The sequence below is a fragment of the Colletotrichum truncatum genome (assembly GCF_014235925.2).
Source record: "Colletotrichum truncatum strain CMES1059 chromosome Unknown Contig_0011, whole genome shotgun sequence".
NCBI lineage: Eukaryota > Fungi > Ascomycota > Sordariomycetes > Glomerellales > Glomerellaceae > Colletotrichum > Colletotrichum truncatum.
The window spans coordinates 1,315,457-1,335,388 of NW_027222408.1; the positions used below are offsets into that span (position 1 = coordinate 1,315,457).

The window sequence follows — 19,932 nt, forward strand, 5'->3', positions numbered from 1 at the left end:
TTCAAGAATACCAAGATTGAATCACAAGTTCTTACTTACAGAGTCCGTCGTTGAGAAGCTGTTTTGGCCATGTTTGTGAACCAGCCACCAGCTGAGATGACATAAGACGACGGGCAACATGCCTGTTTGTCTGGAACGTAATTCTGACGCACGGCACTTCGGCTAGAGGCGGGACTGAAGCTCTTCTCTGCGGCCCGATATTAAAGAACAATGGATTCGATTCATCTGTAAGCTGGTGCTTGTTGCTAAGTGAGCGAGGACATCCAACTAGACAACGCCAAACATGACAAAAAAATCAGACACTACTTGACATCTGTACACTCCCCACCATGCCCGCACGCAGAAACAAGCACCAGAACGATGCATCGATTACAATACCCTTCAATCCCGAACCGTGACTGTTCCCTCCCGTATCGCCTTCGCCAAAAAGGCGCTTCCAATATACACATAGTTTGTTTCCACATCAACAATTCCCAAGAAACACAGAAGAGTGAAAGAAAGCCGGCCCCGGGTCTGCTCCAAGGCTCTATTTGGGTATGAGTGTGAAAGAAAGGCAATAAGCGATGTAAAAAGTGTGCCGCCAGGTCTGCCATCCCAGCAATTTCCAAAGAGCAACCGGAGACTCCGTTGCTCCCTAGGCCTGACCACTCGACTAGAATGTCACTCGATTCCGAGAGACGATCAGATATCTTCTTGACACTTGTACAGGCGTCTTAGAACGATCCGGTGAAGTAAGAAAATGCGCTACAACCAAATATTAGCATCACTTCGTCACCCCTACTGCAAGATTGCAACATACCCAACGGCTACTGATAGTGCACTCAAGCCGAACAGGGCGCGCTTGCGCATGCCCTGCTTCTTGATCTGGACCTGAGTCTCTTGGGTCTTGGCCTTCTTTGAGCGAGGCTCCTCCGCCGCGTCGGCGTCACCTTCCTTCTTCTCGTCCTCGTCGTCTCCTGTTGAGATTTGCTCGGCCGTCCTCTTGCCCTTGGGCTTGGGGCTGGCGGTTTCTGTCTGGTTTGAGGCTGCCTCGACCATCTGCTTGGCCTCCGCAATCATGCGCGCTGTCTCCTCTGCTGTCGGGGGTTGAGAGCTCATCAGAGGAAGCTCAAGGGATACGGCAGTGTGCTTGATCTCGTTTCCATCCTCGTCAGTCTTGACGTCTTGGTCAACAATGACCTTGGCCTTGGGCTCTTCTTCCCTCGGCTCAAGCACAACGGCAGGTTCTGTCTCGACAGTCTTGACAGCGGTGTCGACCTCCTTCTCAGCATCCTTCTCCTCGCTGATGATACCGTTGATCTCGACCTTGGTGGCAGTGAGGGTAGGCGTAGCCTCCCGAGGCTCGACAGAGTCAGCCTTGGTCCTGCGCTTCCTAGGAGATCTAACAGGCCTGGGGATAATCGTCTTCGTGGGGCTGGCAGAACGGCGGGATCTGCGCAACTGAGTGGGGGTGGCAGGAGGTGCCAGTTGAGGGGTCGCCTTGACAAACTCGAACTTGGGCGGCGCGGTAATCTTCTTTGGCGGGCTGTCGGGGTTGTTGGATACTGAGATGTTGGCAGGATCGAGCAGCGCGCGAATCCAAGGGGAGATTTTGTATTCCTCGGCGAGGGCCAGGGCATGGTCAGGAGGAATCCAGACGTTTCCAGCCGTCTCCTCGGGGCTGGTGGTCGGAAGGGACTTGATGTACTTGCGCTCCATCTCCTCCTCGGAAGCCTCGGCGTAGGGGAAGGTGGCCTTGAACATGCCGGTGGCAGAAACGAAGCCGTCATGGCTGCGGCGCATAAGGAAATAGCTGTTGGGGCTCGACTTGAAGATACCAGAAACGATACCCTTGGGCAGGGGCGCGCGGAGATGGGCATAGTCGAAGACACCAAGGGTGGCGCCGTCGTTATCGGGAAGGTTGACCATCTTGGCCGTCAACTGAGTCTGGCCGAGGCGGCGACGGGAGACCAGGTCGTTGTCTATGAGTGAGTGTGTGAGCAAGGCAGTCCAGACGCAAGTGATCAATGAGGTGTCCTACAAGAAGGCACATTCTCGAGCAAGAGAGGATTGTGCTTCGCAGGCAGATGCCTCTCGATCGAGTTAATAGTCGCGGAAGGCATTTTGATGGCGATTGGGTTGCGCCGGCAAGGTTGGTGATTAAAAGTGAGTATGTGAGTTGACGGCGATACGCGCGTTAGAACAATCGAGGGGTGATTGCACGAATCGCGATTGTCACTGGAGGGCTACGACTCGGTCGGAGGAGTAAGGACTAAAAGTCGCGTCAGTCTGAACACCTCGCATCTACCAAGTTGGGCGCGAAAAAGACGAAGGTGTCGCTTACGAGACGGGGTGGGAGCTGGCGGACGTGACGAGTGGGTAGTCCTGTCGCGTAAAACGGTGCAGGGGGTGGAGATGATGTCAATGAAAAGGATTAGAATTGGCTGTAATGCAAGCAAAACGGGAACGGAGTCCCGGTAAAAGGGTTTGAGAGAACTCAAGAGGGCGACGGGAATGTGTCCCAAAAGGATGGATGATGGAAGATCGAGGGAAGGGGGAAAGAAAAAAAAAAAAAAAGAAGAAAGACGGAACGGGATGGGCGCGAAGAGAGGGTAAGGAAAGTGTGGAAGAGGCACGCGCGCCGCAGAGAAGGAGCAGACTGGAGCAGCAATGACGGGCGATGGCAGCGGCAGTGGCAGTAGCACCCGCAGCAGCACCAGCAGCACCTGCAGCACCGACTCTCAATAGCTTACTCTTTCCCTTCAAGCAAGAGAATTTGGGGCAGTGGGAGGGTCCAGCAGTCCTCTGTTTATTGGATTAAATTGGGAAGGACGGGCCATTTGGGCGGGGGTTACATGGGGGGGCTCTTTCGGAAAGCAAATGGGCTGAAGCGTGACCAGTTAAAGAGAAAGACGCGACATATAAGTGTACCTCTTTCTTAGTGACGAAAAGTGTGTTGAGATATGTATCCCACTATTGAAGACTTGCCTAGCCGCATTTGGCGACCATCTACCTGGTACCTTCCCCAGAATGCAATAGGGTAAGGTGTGCTGCAGGAAAGAATCAAGAAGGAAGAAAAATAAAAAGGTCCCCTGGGCAAGCCGGAGAAGGTGGAAAATTATCTGATGCGACGGTCCCTTTTTCCCTTTTTCCCGTTGGGTGACCCTGGTCCATTGTTGAAGCGACTCTCATCTCCTTTGGTTGGCTTTACCTTGACCTGTCCTATCGTACTCAGCTCAGCAACACGTTGCCTTTCCGTGTCGGACCCAGGAGCTCCCAGAGTCCTCCTGGTCTCAGCACCACCCAGTACCACCACCAGCAACCACTCCTCACCCTACCTCCCCCCGGCTCCCAAAATCCCAACATTCTCGTCGCGAACGCGAAAAGCTCAGAGCACCCTCGGAGCCGTTCGCAGCTATGGGCGGGGACAGGGCCACTGCGCAAGGGGCCGTCGGTGGCTTCTTCGAGGGTCTTTCATATACATGGGTCTTCCCTTTTCGTGCCGCACATTCTTCGTTGCACCAAGGATGAGCAAGCACCCAGCTCTAACCCTGGGCTCTGAAGCCTGAGGGTGTGTGTGTGACCAGAGCAGAAGTATAGTAGGAGCAGGAGTTAGAGCAGCATGCGGGGCGGTACTGTGCTGTATGATGAACCAACCATAACCCTACAAGTCATCGTCGTACGACCACGTTTCTCTTTGAGATGTTCGGGCTATCGATAAGGTGGCAGGCGGGACGGCGGTCACGGCCCGACCTAAAGAAGATGATTTTGTTTCTAGATAGTCCATCTGTCAGGCACACTCTTTGCGACAAAGGACGAACCTAGTGATGTAAATGAATACTAGAGGTCCTCACCATACCCAGACTGGCGCCATAAAAAAAAGGGCCGGACCCAGGTACCAGATGGAGACAGCGACACTGGCCGGGCAACGACAACAGATCCAAGACGCCAGAAGATGCCATCATCTCCTCAGAAGCCACACGTTACTGTGATGGACTTATTATTCTTACTGCTCACGTGTGCGACATTTCGCACACTGGTCAGTTGAACAGTTATGTCGCAAATGGCTCCGTATCCGTACCCAACCTCAATGCGTGATTGATTGCGGAATCGGCTGGCTAACATATTCAATTGTGCATTAAAATTGCATAAACATGTCGCATGCAGAGACACAATTTGCACGGATACATTTATGGAAGGTGGGTAGGGACTACATACTGAGGACACTCAGTGCCGATAGATGCCTGACTCTGGGGATTGTTCGGCACTCCCCATCCGCCTTCAGAGATAAGATATGAAAGAGCCTCCCAGGCAACGGCAACTGCTGTGTAAATCATTTAGTGCTGCAGCTTCCTTTTTTGCATTTCACCCGCACGCCCCGCATCCTGGAGGCCGAATTGACTTCCACATGGCACATGCTCATCTGCACCCTGGAATCTCGAGTATACACAACTGCTGCAGGTGAAGATACCTCACCATGACCCAAGCAACGTCAGTCAGCATCATCAGCACTAGAAGCACCCACATTATGGTTGTAGCTGGCCGGAAACCGAATTCAGGGCCGTACCAGTAGTGGCAGTTAGAGTAAATTGTTGTTTGCTGTTGCCCCGGAACGCCCCCCTTGAGAACTGCAGTCTTCCAGACCGCTCCTCCAAACTCACACTGGCCACTATTGACGGACGCTCCCCCCTCCTAGCCCCTCCACGCTGTATCGAGATTGGCTATCAATGACACACTCCCAGGAGGGGCAGAGTGCTACGCAGAAGGGTACATTTACAAGGTCGTCATTGAGGGGCATGGCTCGACTCGGCTACAAAATGAGCCCTTTTAAAAAAACCCTCGTCCTCTTCAGGGCACTAGGTGGTAGCCTGCAGTAGGTAAGACGCAAACCAAAGGTTATTCGCCTATCAGTCAGCCAACTCTTTAGCAATTTGCTGCCATTGCTGCCAGATGCACACGAGGGCTTTGTTGGATTGTGCCTGGTTTCGTGTGTGAAGTTCCATCTTGTTCCAGATGCCGGCCAATCAATGCAAACAGAACCCCACCATGGATTATAGCCAATCAGGACCCCCATACCCTTCTAGTGTCGGCGGCCCTGAATCCACAATCCACAGCTCAGAGCCCACAATCCAATGCCCACAGCCCGTCAGCTGGCCTGTCCGCGGCCAGTCCTTCAGGTTCCTGCTGGGCCCCCGCGGCCGGGAGGTGTGAGGGGCAGGAAGCGGTGACCTACCTGCCTTACTGTACCTGACCCTGCCTTCCCGTACCAGCCTACCTGAACCCATCGACCAAACCTAAATCTGAACTTCTCCTCCAGAGTAAACATCGTCGCAGAACCTCACCTCTGCTTACTCACTGTCTTCCTCACTGCTGCTATTACTGCTCGATATCCAGAGCTCCAACGCATCGCCCTCACCTACATCTCTCCTCCCAGTATCCATCTAGACCTCACTCCTGATACTACCCCCACAATGGCTTCCCACGAGCAAGATGACACCATGCCTGAGGAGACTCAGGGCTACAAGCTCTCCCAGCCCAAGCAGAGTCTTGCTGAGTACCAGAAGATGGGTGAGTTTTGATTCTCTTTCATGTTCATCTTTGTTGTCTGTATATGCATTCCTGTACCTCTCTGCATTCTTGTCCTGGGTAGACTGCAACAGCTCAGGACTGGGTCCTCTGTGCCCCTCACTCCTCTCACCTTGGTTGGAGGTCGGTGTGCCAAAATAGGAGCTCCCTGAGGCTTTGCATTCACCTCGGTGAAAACCAATATTCGTGAGATATTCAACACCGAATACTTGGGAGACACCATGGAGAACCAAAGCCGGAAAGAGCGCCCAAGGCAGGTGAGGTGCACCTGCTCTTTCCAAGCAGTTCACAAAACACCATACCGCCGTCTCTCATCATCGCTATTACCATTATCATCACCATCACTACTGTAATCTCACTATCACCATTTTCACCTTTTGTCTTTGGTGTCTGCAGTATTAGAAAATTACATACGGACTCATCCTTCACAAAATGGAGAGACTGTATGAAGGCATGCGTCAAGTCATGCGGCGTCAGAACCGCAATAACGCACTTCGTCACCGCAACTCTATCGAGGTGCCTCCCGCGCCTCTCAACACCCCTTCAGAGTCTCGTTCTCAAACCCCAACACCAAGTGGTATATCAGAGGCTACCTTGGAAGGCCAGATTCACCGAGCCCGAGCCCTTTCACATCCTGTTCCTCCCAATCCTCCCAACTCCCCCAAGTCCCCAAGCCTTCTGCAACAGCGAGACTCAAACCTCATCCGCGACTTTTACACTTCACCCAACGCTGTACGGGCAGCTCATGGCCTTGACATATATGAGCTGCAAGACAATGAAGAACACATAGAAGATGAGAACCAGGCGCCAACTAACCCTACGACAGACGAGAACGATGAGTCTCTCCAGCGCTACAAGGAGTCCCTCGGCCTCGGCGGCGGCAAGGACCTCTCCGACGCCTCTGACCCTCGTGTCTGCATTATTCTCTCTCTCACCATGGAGTCCCCCGGCCGTGACCCTGTCACTATCGACCTGTCTGCTCCTGGCTCCGAGGCCAGCCTGAAGGACAAGCCCTTCAAGATCAAGGAGGGCGCCAAGTTCACCATGGTTGCCACCTTCAAGGTCCAGCACGAGATTCTCAGCGGTCTGCAGTACGTCCAGGTCGTCAAGCGCAAGGGTATCAAGGTCAGCAAGGACTCTGAGATGCTGGTAAGTTTCCCTCGTCACCGAAAGACGCTTCCGAGAAGTAGGTACTGACTCTTAATGCAGGGCAGCTACGCCCCCAACACCGACAAGCAGCCCATTTACACCAAGCGCTGTAAGTCCTTCCTCGTACCTTACATCTCTCGCTCCTGGTTTCTTACTGACTTTTCGTAGTCCAAGAGGAGGATGCTCCTTCCGGCATGCTTGCCCGTGGCCACTACAACGCCATCTCCAGTTTCGTTGACGACGACAAGAAGACCCACTTGACCTTTGAGTGGTCTTTCGACATCGCCAAGGACTGGTAAAGCACAAGACGTCATTAATAATCGACTCACCCCTCTTGTCATCGTTGCCAGCACTTCAAAAGCGTGGTTTCTTCTCCCCGAGGTTAGGCCAAGATCAGAAACAGCAAGGTCACCGGTTCTCAAGATTGTCCCCGTCGACTCGTCACTGAAGCGAGGGCATCAGCGTGGAGGAAAACGGGAATGAAAGCTTGGAAAATCGAGCTGGCCAAGTCAATTCTGGTGGGATTATTTGGTCGCTCTGGGGTAGGCATGGAAACCATCACTCACTTACTCACACTTAAAAACGGTTACACACAACACAAACACCAAAAGGTTCTGACGTGGGAAAAAAGGCCAAATGGGCAGTTGTCCAGGTAGAAGAACTGCCTATTTAGTTTCTTTCTTTTTTCCCCTTTTTGCTATACATCCTTTCGCTCCAACCTTTATAAAAAGGTCTGGCATATGAAGTCACGAAACAAAAAATTTGGACGGTAGATGGCAGATAGTTCACCTCATGCTCGGTCTTGCTCCCGAGCTGGATACAAAAAAAAAAAAGAAGAGTCCATTGGATCATCAAAGGTGTCTTTTGTGTGATGTGCTGTCTCACTATCTATGGGTGGGACAGGGCAAGTGGAGTGATGGTAAAGTGTATATGATGGGTGATTGTTCCATCTCACCATCTCTCCAACTAGCAAAGTTAAATCAACCCGGTCTATTTTGGCAGGGGGTCAGTGGTGATATTTCCGCACCAAGCCATTATGCTATCATTCGTGATTTCTTTTGAGAACAATTCTTCTTCCTTTCCCAACAAAGCCACCCCCCACCAGATTGGGTTGTATGTATGTATGTATGTGTGCATGTGTGTGTGTGTGTGTGTGTTTGTTGTGTGTGACAATCCAAACATGACCTGCTTTTGCGCTTCTATCCCATTGCGGCTACAGGAAGTAATCGGGGAGTGCATTCCCGTCCGCCGTCTTTTCTGAACCAGGCTGCATGTCCTTGTGCAGGTCGTTCTCCGGAGCCGCAGCGAAGACATTGAAGAACCTCTCGCCCGTGTCGCTGACCTCCAGCACGCTGGCCATGTTGCCGCACCGGTAGCAGTAGTTGGGCGCACTCCAGACCGTGCTGAGGCGGTCGTCGTAGAGAACCTGGAAGCCCTCCTGGCAGAGCTGGTGAGCTCTCAGGATGTGGTCCATGTTGTTGACCGCCAGGAACTTCTTCACCACCTGAGCTCCAAATGTGTAGCCGGCTCCGCGGGGGCTTAGGGAGAATTCATCTCGTTCGGGGTCTGGGTCGGACCAGACTAAATCGGCCATGGGGCCTTCGTGGGGGATTTCGCGGAAGCGGTCGATGATGACGATTTGGTCGATCGAGTGGATGGAGGGGGAGAGACCTGGACGGAATGATGTTTAGTCGGAGGTGCCTCTAATTAAGGTGTTGGATATTCTAGGAGAGGGGGGGGAAAGGGGAAGGAGGGGCATACCGCCGTGCACGCAAAAGATCTTGTCGTTGATCACGACGCTCAGGGTCAAAAAGTCAAACATGTCGGTAAAGTAATGCCACACATTGGCATTGCCGTATTTCCTCGAGCATTCCGTATAGAAGCCGTAGGACTGGGTGACGCCGCGAGACTCATGGTTGCCTCGAATCAAATGAACGCGGTTGGGGTATCGAAGTTTCAAGCACACAAGCAAAGAAATGGTCTCGACGCTGAACATGCCTCTGTCGACGTAGTCTCCTGTAATTCGGGTGTCAATCGGTCAGTTTGTCCGGCATCCCTTTCCTACTCGGGGCAAAGGCCCGGCCCGCTCAGAGGCGCCTTACCTAGGAACAGATAGTTGGTGTCTGGGCACCATCCGCCAATCTTGAAGATCTCAATAAGGTCGTAGAATTGCCCGTGGATATCGCCGACGACGGTGACGGGGGCGCGAACGTGGACAACGTTGCTCTCGCGCATGAGAAGCTCCTTCGTTTTGGCACAGATGGCCTCGATGACGGATTCGGCGAGGAGCTCTCTCTTGTACAAGCGCGAAATGCACTCGTCGAGATCGACGGAAGCTGTTGCGACACGTTCACGTCAGACAGGGAATCTCAACCCCTCTCGGTCGCGCTGAAGGGATAGAGCATACCTGGAAGTCCGGGCATCGTAACGTTAGTTGTATGCGACAGCAAGCGCTATGCTGCTGGCGTCTTTCTGATCGAAAAAAGGAAGTTGAGGAATCAGGACACGGAGGATCAAATAAGTATCGACTGTAGGGACGACGAGGCTGCTGCTGCTCAAGAGGCAGGTCGGCGATGGCCACTTCTACTCCAGGCGCAAGCGATGTGTGGTGTGAAGCTTCGTGGTTGTGTAAACATGATCGAGAACGACAAGCCTTTACATGGAAGCTCGAGGTGCGCGGCGGCAATAGGCGGCGGGTGGATAGATGGGCGGTTGAGGTGGACGGGCGACGTGGGGTGAAATGGACGCGGGGAAATATATACGACGTACTCTTTTAGTCGAGTATCGCACGTCGTCGGGCAGTTCAGAGAGCAATAAAGAGGAAGAGAGGAGGAGAAAGTAAAAAAAAAGAATGACCAAAAAAACGAGGAGGGCGATTGTGGGAATGCCCTCAACAGAGAAAAGAGTTCTGTCGTGGTTGGTGAACTTTTTTTTTTTTAGACAATAGTAGGCAGGTGACAGCAGTGGCATCTACAGATGAAGGGACGTCATGCTGCAAAAAAGGTAAGAGTTGGGCCAACTCAATCAATCCACCGTCTCAAAATGGTACAGCTGGGAGCTCGGACCTTTGGCTGAGAAATGCAAATCCAGATGAAAAAGATGCTGGTGGGAGACATACCAATTAGTACTACTAAGCAGAGACACTCACACAAACTGAAGCCAAAAAGGGACTGGTTCATAGTGTTCTCGCTTACGTACGCAATGGGCGTTTTAGGGGCAACGGTCGCTGCAAGCCCCTGACAGAAGCGCTGACGAAACCCTTGGCCAGGAAAGCCCGGTCTTGGGGTGGTGTTTGGGGTGGTGCCAACTTTTGGCCAACTTCAACTAGCAGGTCTCCCCCCGGGCCATATAAAGACCCGGCCCCTCCTCACACCGTCTTGGTACTAAGGTGGATGGCGTTCTCTCTCTCTCCTCCATCTCTTCTTACCGCTACACCAGGTCCGTATCTGGTGTGCATCTGGACTTTTCCCATGTTGAATCCACCATAGTCATCTTCAAAACACCGCCAGTGGTAGGACGACGAGGTCTCTCGCTTCATCTTTCATCGACTGGTCTTGGCTTGTATTTCTGAAGAGTGCTTGCTTGCATCTGCTCCAAACAGGTGGATTCGCAGTCTCAATTTCCTTGGTTTTACATCCCCCCATTACGAAGAGCATTGCACGCAGCCGCCAAATGTTCTTGGCCGCCTAGGGAGAAAACAGCACCTGGCATCTGCTTAATTTCTGGTCGGGATTCGATCGCTCAGCACTGTCTCTTTCCTTATTCCTTGCTCTCATCTTCCCTAGATTCCTTCAACGTGTCTCAGTCCGTCTTCTTTCACAGCTACGAGCCCTCGTAACATAACCATGCTCGCCTTCTCTTGTCAGGATTCGTCTCGGTCTAGAAATTTCATTCGACCGTTTTCATTTTTACACTACATGAGCGCATCTAAACGCTGCCTTTTCCAGTCATGATACAATATATACATCCGTATCTGGGCAAGAATCTTTTTGAGATAGCCTCACTTTCCATCTTTCTAGTCCACGGAAAACTGCCTTTTGCTGCCTCAACATTGATGAGGTTTCCGAAATTACCCTGCCAGTCCTGCCCAATAACTCACAGCTGCAATACTTTCCCCTTTCTCTGCTCCCGGGCTCTGGGCTCATAGACCTTGAATACAGCCCTTCTTTTTTAGTCCTATTTTTGACCCCATGTCTCTGACTGAAGGCAATGGTTTGTCTACCATAGACCAACTACTTGAGCAAGATAAGACAAAACTGCTTTATCGGCTGAGAACTTTGGTACCGCCCAGCTTTCAACCCTGCAGATTCGTGTCTGGTAGGGTTACAGGAACAGACAGGCTTGCAAGGCATAGGCATAGGCGAAATGCACAGGCACATAAGCACTGGAGATTACATTACCCAACTACCCTCACCCTGCTTCCTCGCCTTCTTGCTGCTGCCTCTTGCCCCCGCCTTGCTGAATCGGGTCGGCATGGTCTTTCTGCATACAACAAAGGGAACCAAAAAAAAGAAAGAATTGTTCCCGGGCCGATGTATTTCCGATACCTTCCTTATTTTTTTTCCAGCCAAGCCTTCCCCCCTCGGAAGCTGTTGCCGCTGGTGCTACTGCATGGTGCCTCACCGGGGTAGGTGCCCAGCCCCACTTTCCGCCTGAGTCTGGGCGCGCAACCTTCAACTTTTGGTCAACTTCGTCGCGCTCACCTACGCCCTCATCCTTGTATCATTTTGACATGCGCCAACGTTCATCATAGTCGCCTTTCGCCATCCTGCTGTCTCTACTGCTTGGGTGACAGCCTGGATGGGACTTTAACGTCTGATCTTCATCACGACTCGTCGAGGAAGGAGCTCACGCATGACGCGATGCGCCGCTACGACCCTCATCAGCTCATCAGCTTGACATCCCTGAATGGCCTCATTTTCTTTTCAGAGACCTCTTGACTATTTGCGCATTTTGCCAAAGTATAACTGACAGCTGGCTGCTTTCGGACTCGGGACTAGGCTCTCCTCAACTTCCGCTCATCGTCTGAAGTCATTGGTCGGTCCATCCTGTTTCGATCATTGAGAGTAGCCTCTCTTCCGAACCCCGGACCGAGTTCTTGTTGCTCCGAGAGTACCACTCTATCTGCTAAGGGCCGAAGAGTTTGGTTCGGAGCAGACCTTATTGTCCTCTCTGATCTGTTCAGATTAGTAGCATCTAGGACTGGGTTCTGGCCCACCTGGCCCAAGACTTGTGGAATTCTGCAAATCTTGCGTTTTGCTAAATTTTCTTCACAACCTCTTCGGACTCGAGTCCTCTTCGGTTGTTTGACTCTCTTCCCTTTCAGGCGTGAGTACTCATTCAACACCGATACCACTCTCCATCCATCAAATCGCTTGAGCCATGGCGGATCACGCGCCAGGGATGGGGCCAGCTACGAAAGAGCCCAGCTGCATTAACTGTGGCGGTTTGGGACACTGGGCCGTAGCATGCCCTGAGCCTGTGAGGGCAAAGCCAGCGTAAGTTGTCTTATTCACCCAGTGCCTCCACTGGATGCCAATCTCTGAGCCGCAGAGCAACTAACTGGACAAAAGCGGATTATCCCGGAAGAACACCTCCAACGGCTCTGACTATGGGCGAGGTGGCGATAACCAACACGGCGGTCGAAGATCCGGTCCGGTTGTGACAAAGTATCCCGCTCCGCCCGGCGGCAACCCGATCGTCACTCGATACGCCCCGCCGCCGAGCCAGGCCCATGCCCCTCCGTATCCCGGCCCCCCGCAACCCTACCCGGCTTATCCACCACCTCCGAGTGGCTATGCCCCTCCCCCACCCCCGAGCAACTACCCCAGCTACCCTCATTTTTCATCGCCGCCGCCGCCGCCACCACCGAGCTCCTACCCACCACCACCGGGCCCTCCCGGACCCCCGGGACCCCCAGGCCCTCCTCCCCCTTATCATTATCCACCCCCTGGGCAGTATGCTGGCCCTCCGCCAGGCCCGCCAGGTCCTCCAGGACCACCGCCCCCTACCTACCCACCTCACTATCCTCCTGCCCCCTCGTACCCCCCTTCGTACTCTCCTCCCGGATACCAGTCCAGCCCTCCTCCTCCACCCCCTGGCGGCCCCTATCCTCCACCCGGTGTAAGCTACCCTCCGTCGACCTATGCCCCCCCGCCATCACAGCCGCCATATGGATCTCAGCCACCCCCACCTCCTCCCTCTTACCCTCAACCGTACGGGCACTCTGGTCCAAGACATGGGCCATCGCCACCGCTACCGACTCCTCCTCGTCCACTACCACCACCGATCCATGGATTGCCTCCCATACCCCCTCAACCCCAATCAAACCAACACTCCCGAGACCGGAACAATCGCCATCGTCAAGGGCAAAACAACCGTCATGATCGTAATCGTCGGCAAAAGCATGGCAAGCAGCAAAAACGAGACTCGTCGCAACCTCGACCGAAGCCCGGTAGCAAAGAGAACTCCAGCACCCCTGCAAAACCAGACTCTACGCCGAAAGTTGTAGAAGCGGCGCCGGTCACGAGTGGCACGCCTGAGAGTCGGCATGCCCCTACTGTTTCGGAGCATGGCGTCGACGAGGAAGACGACTTGAAGTGGGAAGAGGAAATGATATTCCAAGATCCGCCCAAAACCCACCAGCCAGATCCGATCGCCAAACCCCTGCCAAGCCCTGAGGACTACCATGATAATATTATGCTGCCTCCGGCATGGGACGCCGCATGTATTCTATCCGAGTTCGTGAACATGGATAATTTCGAAGAGTACTCCCGCCCCATACGCGAGACTGAGTACTTTACCGCCTTGAAACACGACCCAGCCTTCTGGACACCCGCACAGGATTCAGTAACCGCTAAACAACAGCCTGAGATTAGGGAAAAGCCTAGCACTTTCAAGTCTCTGCGCCTTCCTGGATTCCCCTCTCTGCCGCCTCGGCCGCCGACTCCGGAGAACCGCAATTATCAACCCATCACCAGCCGCAAACGCGCATGGGATGATTCTTCACACAAGCAGCCCCGAGACCGTGGCAATCAGGAGGGCGAGTGGAAAGAAAATCGACACAAAAGACAGAAAGGAGAGCTGCACAAGGGTTACGATAGCTCATCTCCTCACAACCGACGAGGCAAAGAAGAAGCTAGGCCGATTGATCGGCATCGGACGCAAAAGTCAGACCGCGCTGATTACGATCCATCCGACACACTTCTCAAGTCATTGGATGACAGCCGGGAGAGCGGCTCTTCCATGCGTGAAAGGGAGGGATATGTTGATCGCCAAGACTCTGGGTACTACAGCTCACGTCAAGTACGACGACAAGATTCCTCAAACAGCATCCACGACAGGGGGCGAGCGTCTCCTCCACCTACGGGAACGCCGCCTACTGATCGGCACCAGAGCAGACGAGGCTCTCATCATTCATGGCGCCGCGGGTCTCACAGTAGTCATCCCGACTCGCGCCCAGCCTCAAGACAGTCCATGGCTTCATACGCCTCACACGGCAGCGAAGGCTCAGAGTTGTCAGACTTGGAGGCCGAGCTCCTGGGGATATCCACGAAATCAAAAGGTGGTAAAGAGAGTAACACTGGTGCCGCGAAATTCCGCAAGCGTGCACCCAAGGTCGACTCGGCATACAGGTTAGTTGGGTCAAGTTTCCGTCCATGACCACATGCATTGCTAACTGGAGAATACAGTCGTCGGTGGTAAATCCCTGCCGAGTTACTTTTCCTCGGCTTCTTTATTTTCATCGTAGCCACAGACATGGTTGCCAGACCATGTAAATCGACAGTACCACAAAGGTGGGCAAGCAGGCAGTTCCTGCAGCGATATCACATTTGTTCAGTGCCGTGAATGGCGGCAAATAGACCTTAATGTTTGGTAATGCGACGGCGTTGCATCAAGCCCGGCGTTGGGATGGCCTCTTGTCGGTGGCCGAAGCATCTCGGTTGGGAATGGCGTCGTAAGTGTAGAGAGAATCTTTTTCTTTTTTTTTCTTGTTCTTTTTTTTCTCTTTTTTTGGATATAGACGAGAAACACGTGCGTGAGGCCCGAAGTAAGCGTGCAAAATGACGAGTTCCCAAAACCATGAAAGATTTGAAATGTTTCCCCGTCGTTGATTTGCCAGCGTTGTTTTGTTTCGCCCTGCCTGACACAAGTCCGGTGTCATGTCGGTGTGGTCCCGGGGGAAGAAGGGATGTGCCCTGAGCGGGAATTCTGTTTGGACTTTGGACGAAGTGAGGGCGGCGCCAGCGCAGTGAATCCCGGAGTAATCCAGGTAAGGAAGGGGTCGAATTCGAATTTCAACTACACGAATCATTTTATTGCGTTTCCGAGGCTGGATTGCAGCCTGGCCCAGTTCATCTCTTTCTAAAAACAGCTTTAGACTGTTTGTCCTGGTTTCGCTTTTCTAAAAGGGGTGAAGGTTAGGTGTTTTTATATTTTTATATTTTTATTTTTTTAACAATGACGGTGAATTAGGCGTTACTGATTCAGTCATGTTTTGCTCCAGGTGAATATGATAATAAAGCCATATCACTAAAATTTGTCAAAAAGTTCATGTCACATATGCTAACAAGCATCAAAAGGAACCTTCAAGTTTTTTCAAACTCCGACCGGCGTCAATTGCCTATGAAAAATGAGACGACCTAATGGGGAAAAAAGTATGTAGTAGGATACAAATAAAGGAATGGTCGTTTTCAAAGAGCTTCTATACCCAAGTTTTCCACGTGAATCCCATCCAAAGGCTCCGGAGGGTCCCTGACCCCCATCGGACCCGGATCAAATCCACCAAACTCCAAGGTTCTGACACCGTCCCTCTCTCTCTCTCTCTCTCTCTCTCCCACACCACACGGAAAGGGGGCGCGTCGAGTTAAAAAAAGAGGGGGGAAACCGTTTATGCGCGGTTGTTGAGCTCCATGCGCTTCTTGAGGCGGTAGGCGATGGCACGCTTGCGGCCGGCGGCGGTCTGGGTGAAGGCGACGGAGCCACCAAAGGGGCCGGCGGCGGCGCCGTTGCGGACACGGGCGACGCAGACGTTGGTGGCCATGCCGACGGTGGCGTCGCAGGTCATGCCGGCGGGCATCTGGACCTTCATCTGGAAGTCGGTGTTGGTGGCCAGGGACAGGCCCTGGACGCCGAGACCCGGGACGTCCTGCATGACCTTTGCGCTCTGGAAGGCCTCCTCCTTGGTGCCGCCGGAGGTGCCGTCGACGTCGGCGGTCATGGGACCGGCGCCGTCCTGGTTGATCTGGCGGAAGGTCATGGTGATGGTGCCGTCATCGGCGCAGGTGGGCATGCCCTGGGAGGCTCCCATGCCGGCGGTGGCGGCGACGCGGGCCTCGGGGGGGCCGTTCTGCTTGTTGCCCTTGTTCTTGCCACCGCCGCCGAAGAGGCCGGCGAGGCCCTGGCGGACGTGGAGCTCGGCGCGCTTGGCGGCGTTGTTGGGGATGTTGTCCTCGACGCCGGCGGAGGAGGCGGCGCCGTTGTTCTTGGGAGCGGCGGCACCGCCCATGAAGTTGTTGATCATGGCCTCGGCGCTGACGGGGCCGTTGCCCTGAGTGCGGCCCAGAGGGCCGACCTCGCCGGAGGCAATCTCGCGGTCACGGATGATGGCAGTGTCGGCCTGAGAGCCGCAGCCGTTGGAGGAGCAGTCACGGGGAGTGCCGTCGGCGACTGGTTTGTGGTGTTAGCCTTGTTGCTGATCATAGTGCTACTGCTACCGCTGCTGCCACCACCACTACTGCCGTCGACAGCGTAGCATGTTTCTTCGGGGAAGAGACGAAGGAGAACAAGGGCGGCTGCTGGTGCTGGCTGCGACTGGTGTTGCTTACTGGTAAGACCGGGCATGGTGACACCGTTGGCACCATCAACAGACATGACAACGCCGTGGGCGGAGACGGAGGCAGCCAGAGCGGCGACGAGGATGGACTGGGAACGCATCTTGGTAGATTGAGAGAGTGTTGTGAAGAAAAAAGAGGTCGGAATTTGGTTTTTTTAGATTAGTAAAAGAATGCCTATTATAAAAGCCACCGGGGCTGATTTGTGAAGAAGGAGAGTAGAAGAGAAGGCTTGCTTTCTTAAGATGCTGTGTGTGATGATGAGAGAGAAGAAAAAGGTTAGATTTGATGGTGTGGAAGGGAATGTTATATAGCAAGAGATCTGGATGGTAGTCCTTGGCATTCCATTTTTTCTTCACCCTTGGTCAGGGGGCGTGGATGAGATTTGACAAATTCCTCTAGAGAGATGGGATGGAAATTTCGATGTTCGGAATCGGATCGTTCCATGCTGTTTGGTAGCAGAGCAGGCGAGTAACAGCTCGTCGAAGCTCGTGGTCTGTTCTCAGCTGAACCGCCCCTCGCCTCCTCCTCCTCCTCTCTCCACAGCTACTACGTATACCACGCACCTTGGGCCGCTCACACACTTAGAGACAATCACGTACATATCACGACCCTGGCCGGCCTACCTTGCGTCCCCGATAGTGCCTTGAACCTTGTCCACATAATCAGGGTCTGTGTCCCCATTGTGGCTAGGACCTTGGGAATTGGGGAGGGGACGGCTAGCCGTCAGTCAAAGTCGGCCTCAAGCGGAGCTCGGTATCGCGTCAATTCATGTGGCACGGGCATGAAGGGGGCAATGTGAGGGGCGTGGCTAAGAGAGAAAGAAAAGACAACTCAGGGGAGGGGTGAGCCTGAGAAGATGGTCTTGCTTGAACTTGCCAGAAGAACTGAAATCATTGTCGCGAGTGGACGACTGGTCGCAAATGAGATGACAAGACAGACGACACAGTCCGGACAGCCTCGGAGATGGAGTCGACTCCATAGCAAGATTGATCCCTCGTGGCGGGATGATGTTGAAGCTGCCAAGATGCGGCTCACAGCAAATCGCATCTAAGCTGCTGGAGAAAAGGCGGCTACAGCAACGGAGACATGGGAGCGCCCGCGAATCCACCCGCCCACCATCGACCCCGTCCTACTAGGTACTGCGCCTCCCTGGGCAGGGCGGGCACTCCAGACACCAGGAGTAGTAGTACGCTTACCGTGTAGGTACAGAATGATTTGAGTGATTTGCAGGCTGTAGTCATGAGAATACGAAGGAGTCGCCATGTAAGACGATATGTTGCCGGGGTTGAAGCTCGAGAGCGCGGTTAGGTTCCAAGATGCATGAAGCTTGGCGACTCTTTGCTCGTGAATCCGTTTCAGTGGAGGTCTTGGCGGCAAATGGCCGTGCTGTGGGCCCTGATGATTTGAGTGAGGGTTAAAGGTTGCAGTAGTCAGGAACAAGGTGTGAGTAGTCAGGTACGTCGAGCTTAAAGTTGCGTAGTCAGCAAGTCGACGTGGACTCGTACGCAGTAGGGGAGTTGAGTGAAGGATGGTTTAGCGAAATCCGATTGGACCATCAGCCAGGAACATGATGCACCCATCTTACGGAGGCCAAGAAGTTTACGGTTTCGACGATCAGACTGTGATTCCCAGTAGATCTTGAGGGGGCCTTCTTAGCACGCTTATTGCTTGTAATAGTGATGCTCACAGGGGTTGTTGAGGGTTGGAATGCCGTAATGGGAGAGGCTAAGCCTTTCGCGGCCCCGTATTTCGAAGATCGAGAAGGTCTTGGCCGTCGGGCTTGTGTCTCCTCGTCTAAGTGATCTCCAGGGCTGGAAACGCTGGTAGCACTCCGTACACGTTTGGGAGTCAGGAAACGCCGCCCCCGCCCCGTATTCGAGCGGTTGGTAGCGGGAGGCGAAGCGCCGTTTGTGGTGGCGCTGGTGGTTTTACGCGTGTTTAGTCGGTGGATCATGATTCACTGCCGTCCTAGAGCTGTCGACATACTACCCAGCAACGAGGTCGGGGTGCTGGAGCATCATCGATTGGGGGTACCTGGAGGTAGATCTCGGAGGATTGCCCCCTCTTCCCGTGATTGATCACCCGACGCGCTGAGATTCGGTTCGGGGAGGGGGTTCCCTTCGGCACGATGATGTGCTCTATGGTTCAGGGAAAAGGAAAGTCAAACCTTGCAATGTGCCTTATTCTACTACGTAGCGCAGCATCGTGGCCGATGGCGAGAAGAGAGTTTGGTGTGGTTGCCGACCGACTAGTAGGTACTGCTATGTAGAGTTCATTCAGATCACCGCCATAGGCGCCCCTCGGTAGTGAACAGAACATCGTAGACGCGGTATCGAAGGCTTCTAGCGGGCTTGGAGGGTGTGCATGTGAAGGAAGTGTGGGGTGTCCCGAATCAAGGTCCAGGGTGGATAAGAAGCCTGTTGAGACTGTCACCTTTCTCCGAATGCGAAGAGTGGTGACGGGCGGTGACCATAGTCTGAGGACTGGATGTGTGACTGAAAGACTGTGCAAAGTCGGTGCTCAGAAAGCTGACGGCGAAGAGGCTTCAGGGTAGGACAAAGTGTCGAGCCGAGGCAGCAAACCAGTCTGTGTTGAACCGGCATAGGTGGATTCCACCTATGCTGTGGCAGGTGAAGACATTGATGGAGTGACTGTGAAGCAGCAAGGTTCGGAGAATTACTCCCTGTTCATACACAGTAGTACCACTACTAGTATGTAAGGTCCCGGTGCCTTAGTCAACCAGGGGCTTCAGGTACGTACCGACAAACTCCCCCTTCTAACATGGTTACAGGTAGCATGAAACGGGAACCAAAATAGTGTCAAAGCTTTTTAGGGGGGGCAGTTTTAACCTTGTGTGGGTGTGTGGCTTCAGATGCAGTGGATAAGCAGCAAAAAAAAAAACCAGTTGATTATTAGTATTGTCAAAATGTCACCGAGTACCGCCTACTGAAGGCTGTCATTCGTCGTCATCCCTCCGTTATGCTTAATTATGCAGTGGATGAACTAGACTAGAAAGGCTCTACGCAGGTGACATGACATTAGCGGGTGTCTAGTTTACCACTCTCATTCTCCCCTTACTTCATCTCTCATACATTCACATAACTCATCTCACCCTACCTCCGCAAACTCTTCTTAGTCTCTCACTTTATCTTCCCGCTTCTTGGCTAACCTTCTAATCGTCTTAGTCCACGCACCATGGGCCGCCTCACCCACGGCTAATGTAGGCAAAGCGCTGCCAGAATATCATCCCGCAACTTTAATAGCCCCTTCCAAATAGGCTTTCTTGTCCTCCTATGTTTACTGTTTCTTTTCAACTCTTTCACTCGCATATTTCATGCACTGCCAAAAAGAACTCGATGCTTGAATTCTCATCTTAATCAGG

The 19,932-nt window shown here is 53.2% G+C and overlaps 5 protein-coding genes across 5 annotated transcripts; 2 read left to right on the forward strand and 3 right to left on the reverse strand.

The window, feature by feature from the left end:
- Positions 1 to 777: 777 nt before the first annotated feature.
- CTRU02_214728 (apses transcription) lies at positions 778 to 2,102 on the reverse strand (the record flags this gene model as incomplete). The annotated part of the gene is made up of 2 exons (XM_036727915.1): positions 778 to 1,961; positions 2,021 to 2,102. The coding sequence occupies 2 exons, from the start codon at positions 2,100 to 2,102 to the stop codon at positions 778 to 780; spliced, it is 1,266 nt and encodes a 421-aa protein (XP_036580444.1).
- A 3,348-nt stretch (positions 2,103 to 5,450) lies between these two features.
- Positions 5,451 to 7,013, forward strand: CTRU02_214729 (rho protein gdp dissociation inhibitor containing protein; the record flags this gene model as incomplete). Its single annotated transcript, XM_070206294.1, has 4 exons — positions 5,451 to 5,547; positions 6,029 to 6,714; positions 6,775 to 6,823; positions 6,883 to 7,013. The coding sequence occupies 4 exons, from the start codon at positions 5,451 to 5,453 to the stop codon at positions 7,011 to 7,013; spliced, it is 963 nt and encodes a 320-aa protein (XP_070060068.1).
- A 914-nt stretch (positions 7,014 to 7,927) lies between these two features.
- CTRU02_214730 (serine threonine-protein phosphatase 4 catalytic subunit) lies at positions 7,928 to 9,137 on the reverse strand (the record flags this gene model as incomplete). The annotated part of the gene is made up of 4 exons (XM_036727918.1): positions 7,928 to 8,385; positions 8,476 to 8,730; positions 8,817 to 9,050; positions 9,122 to 9,137. The coding sequence occupies 4 exons, from the start codon at positions 9,135 to 9,137 to the stop codon at positions 7,928 to 7,930; spliced, it is 963 nt and encodes a 320-aa protein (XP_036580447.1).
- Positions 9,138 to 12,096: 2,959 nt separating this feature from the next.
- CTRU02_214731 (zinc knuckle like protein) lies at positions 12,097 to 14,418 on the forward strand (the record flags this gene model as incomplete). The annotated part of the gene is made up of 3 exons (XM_036727919.1): positions 12,097 to 12,212; positions 12,288 to 14,348; positions 14,406 to 14,418. The coding sequence occupies 3 exons, from the start codon at positions 12,097 to 12,099 to the stop codon at positions 14,416 to 14,418; spliced, it is 2,190 nt and encodes a 729-aa protein (XP_036580448.1).
- A 1,186-nt stretch (positions 14,419 to 15,604) lies between these two features.
- CTRU02_214732 (cell surface protein) lies at positions 15,605 to 16,650 on the reverse strand (the record flags this gene model as incomplete). The annotated part of the gene is made up of 2 exons (XM_036727920.1): positions 15,605 to 16,383; positions 16,542 to 16,650. The coding sequence occupies 2 exons, from the start codon at positions 16,648 to 16,650 to the stop codon at positions 15,605 to 15,607; spliced, it is 888 nt and encodes a 295-aa protein (XP_036580449.1).
- Positions 16,651 to 19,932: the final 3,282 nt, after the last annotated feature.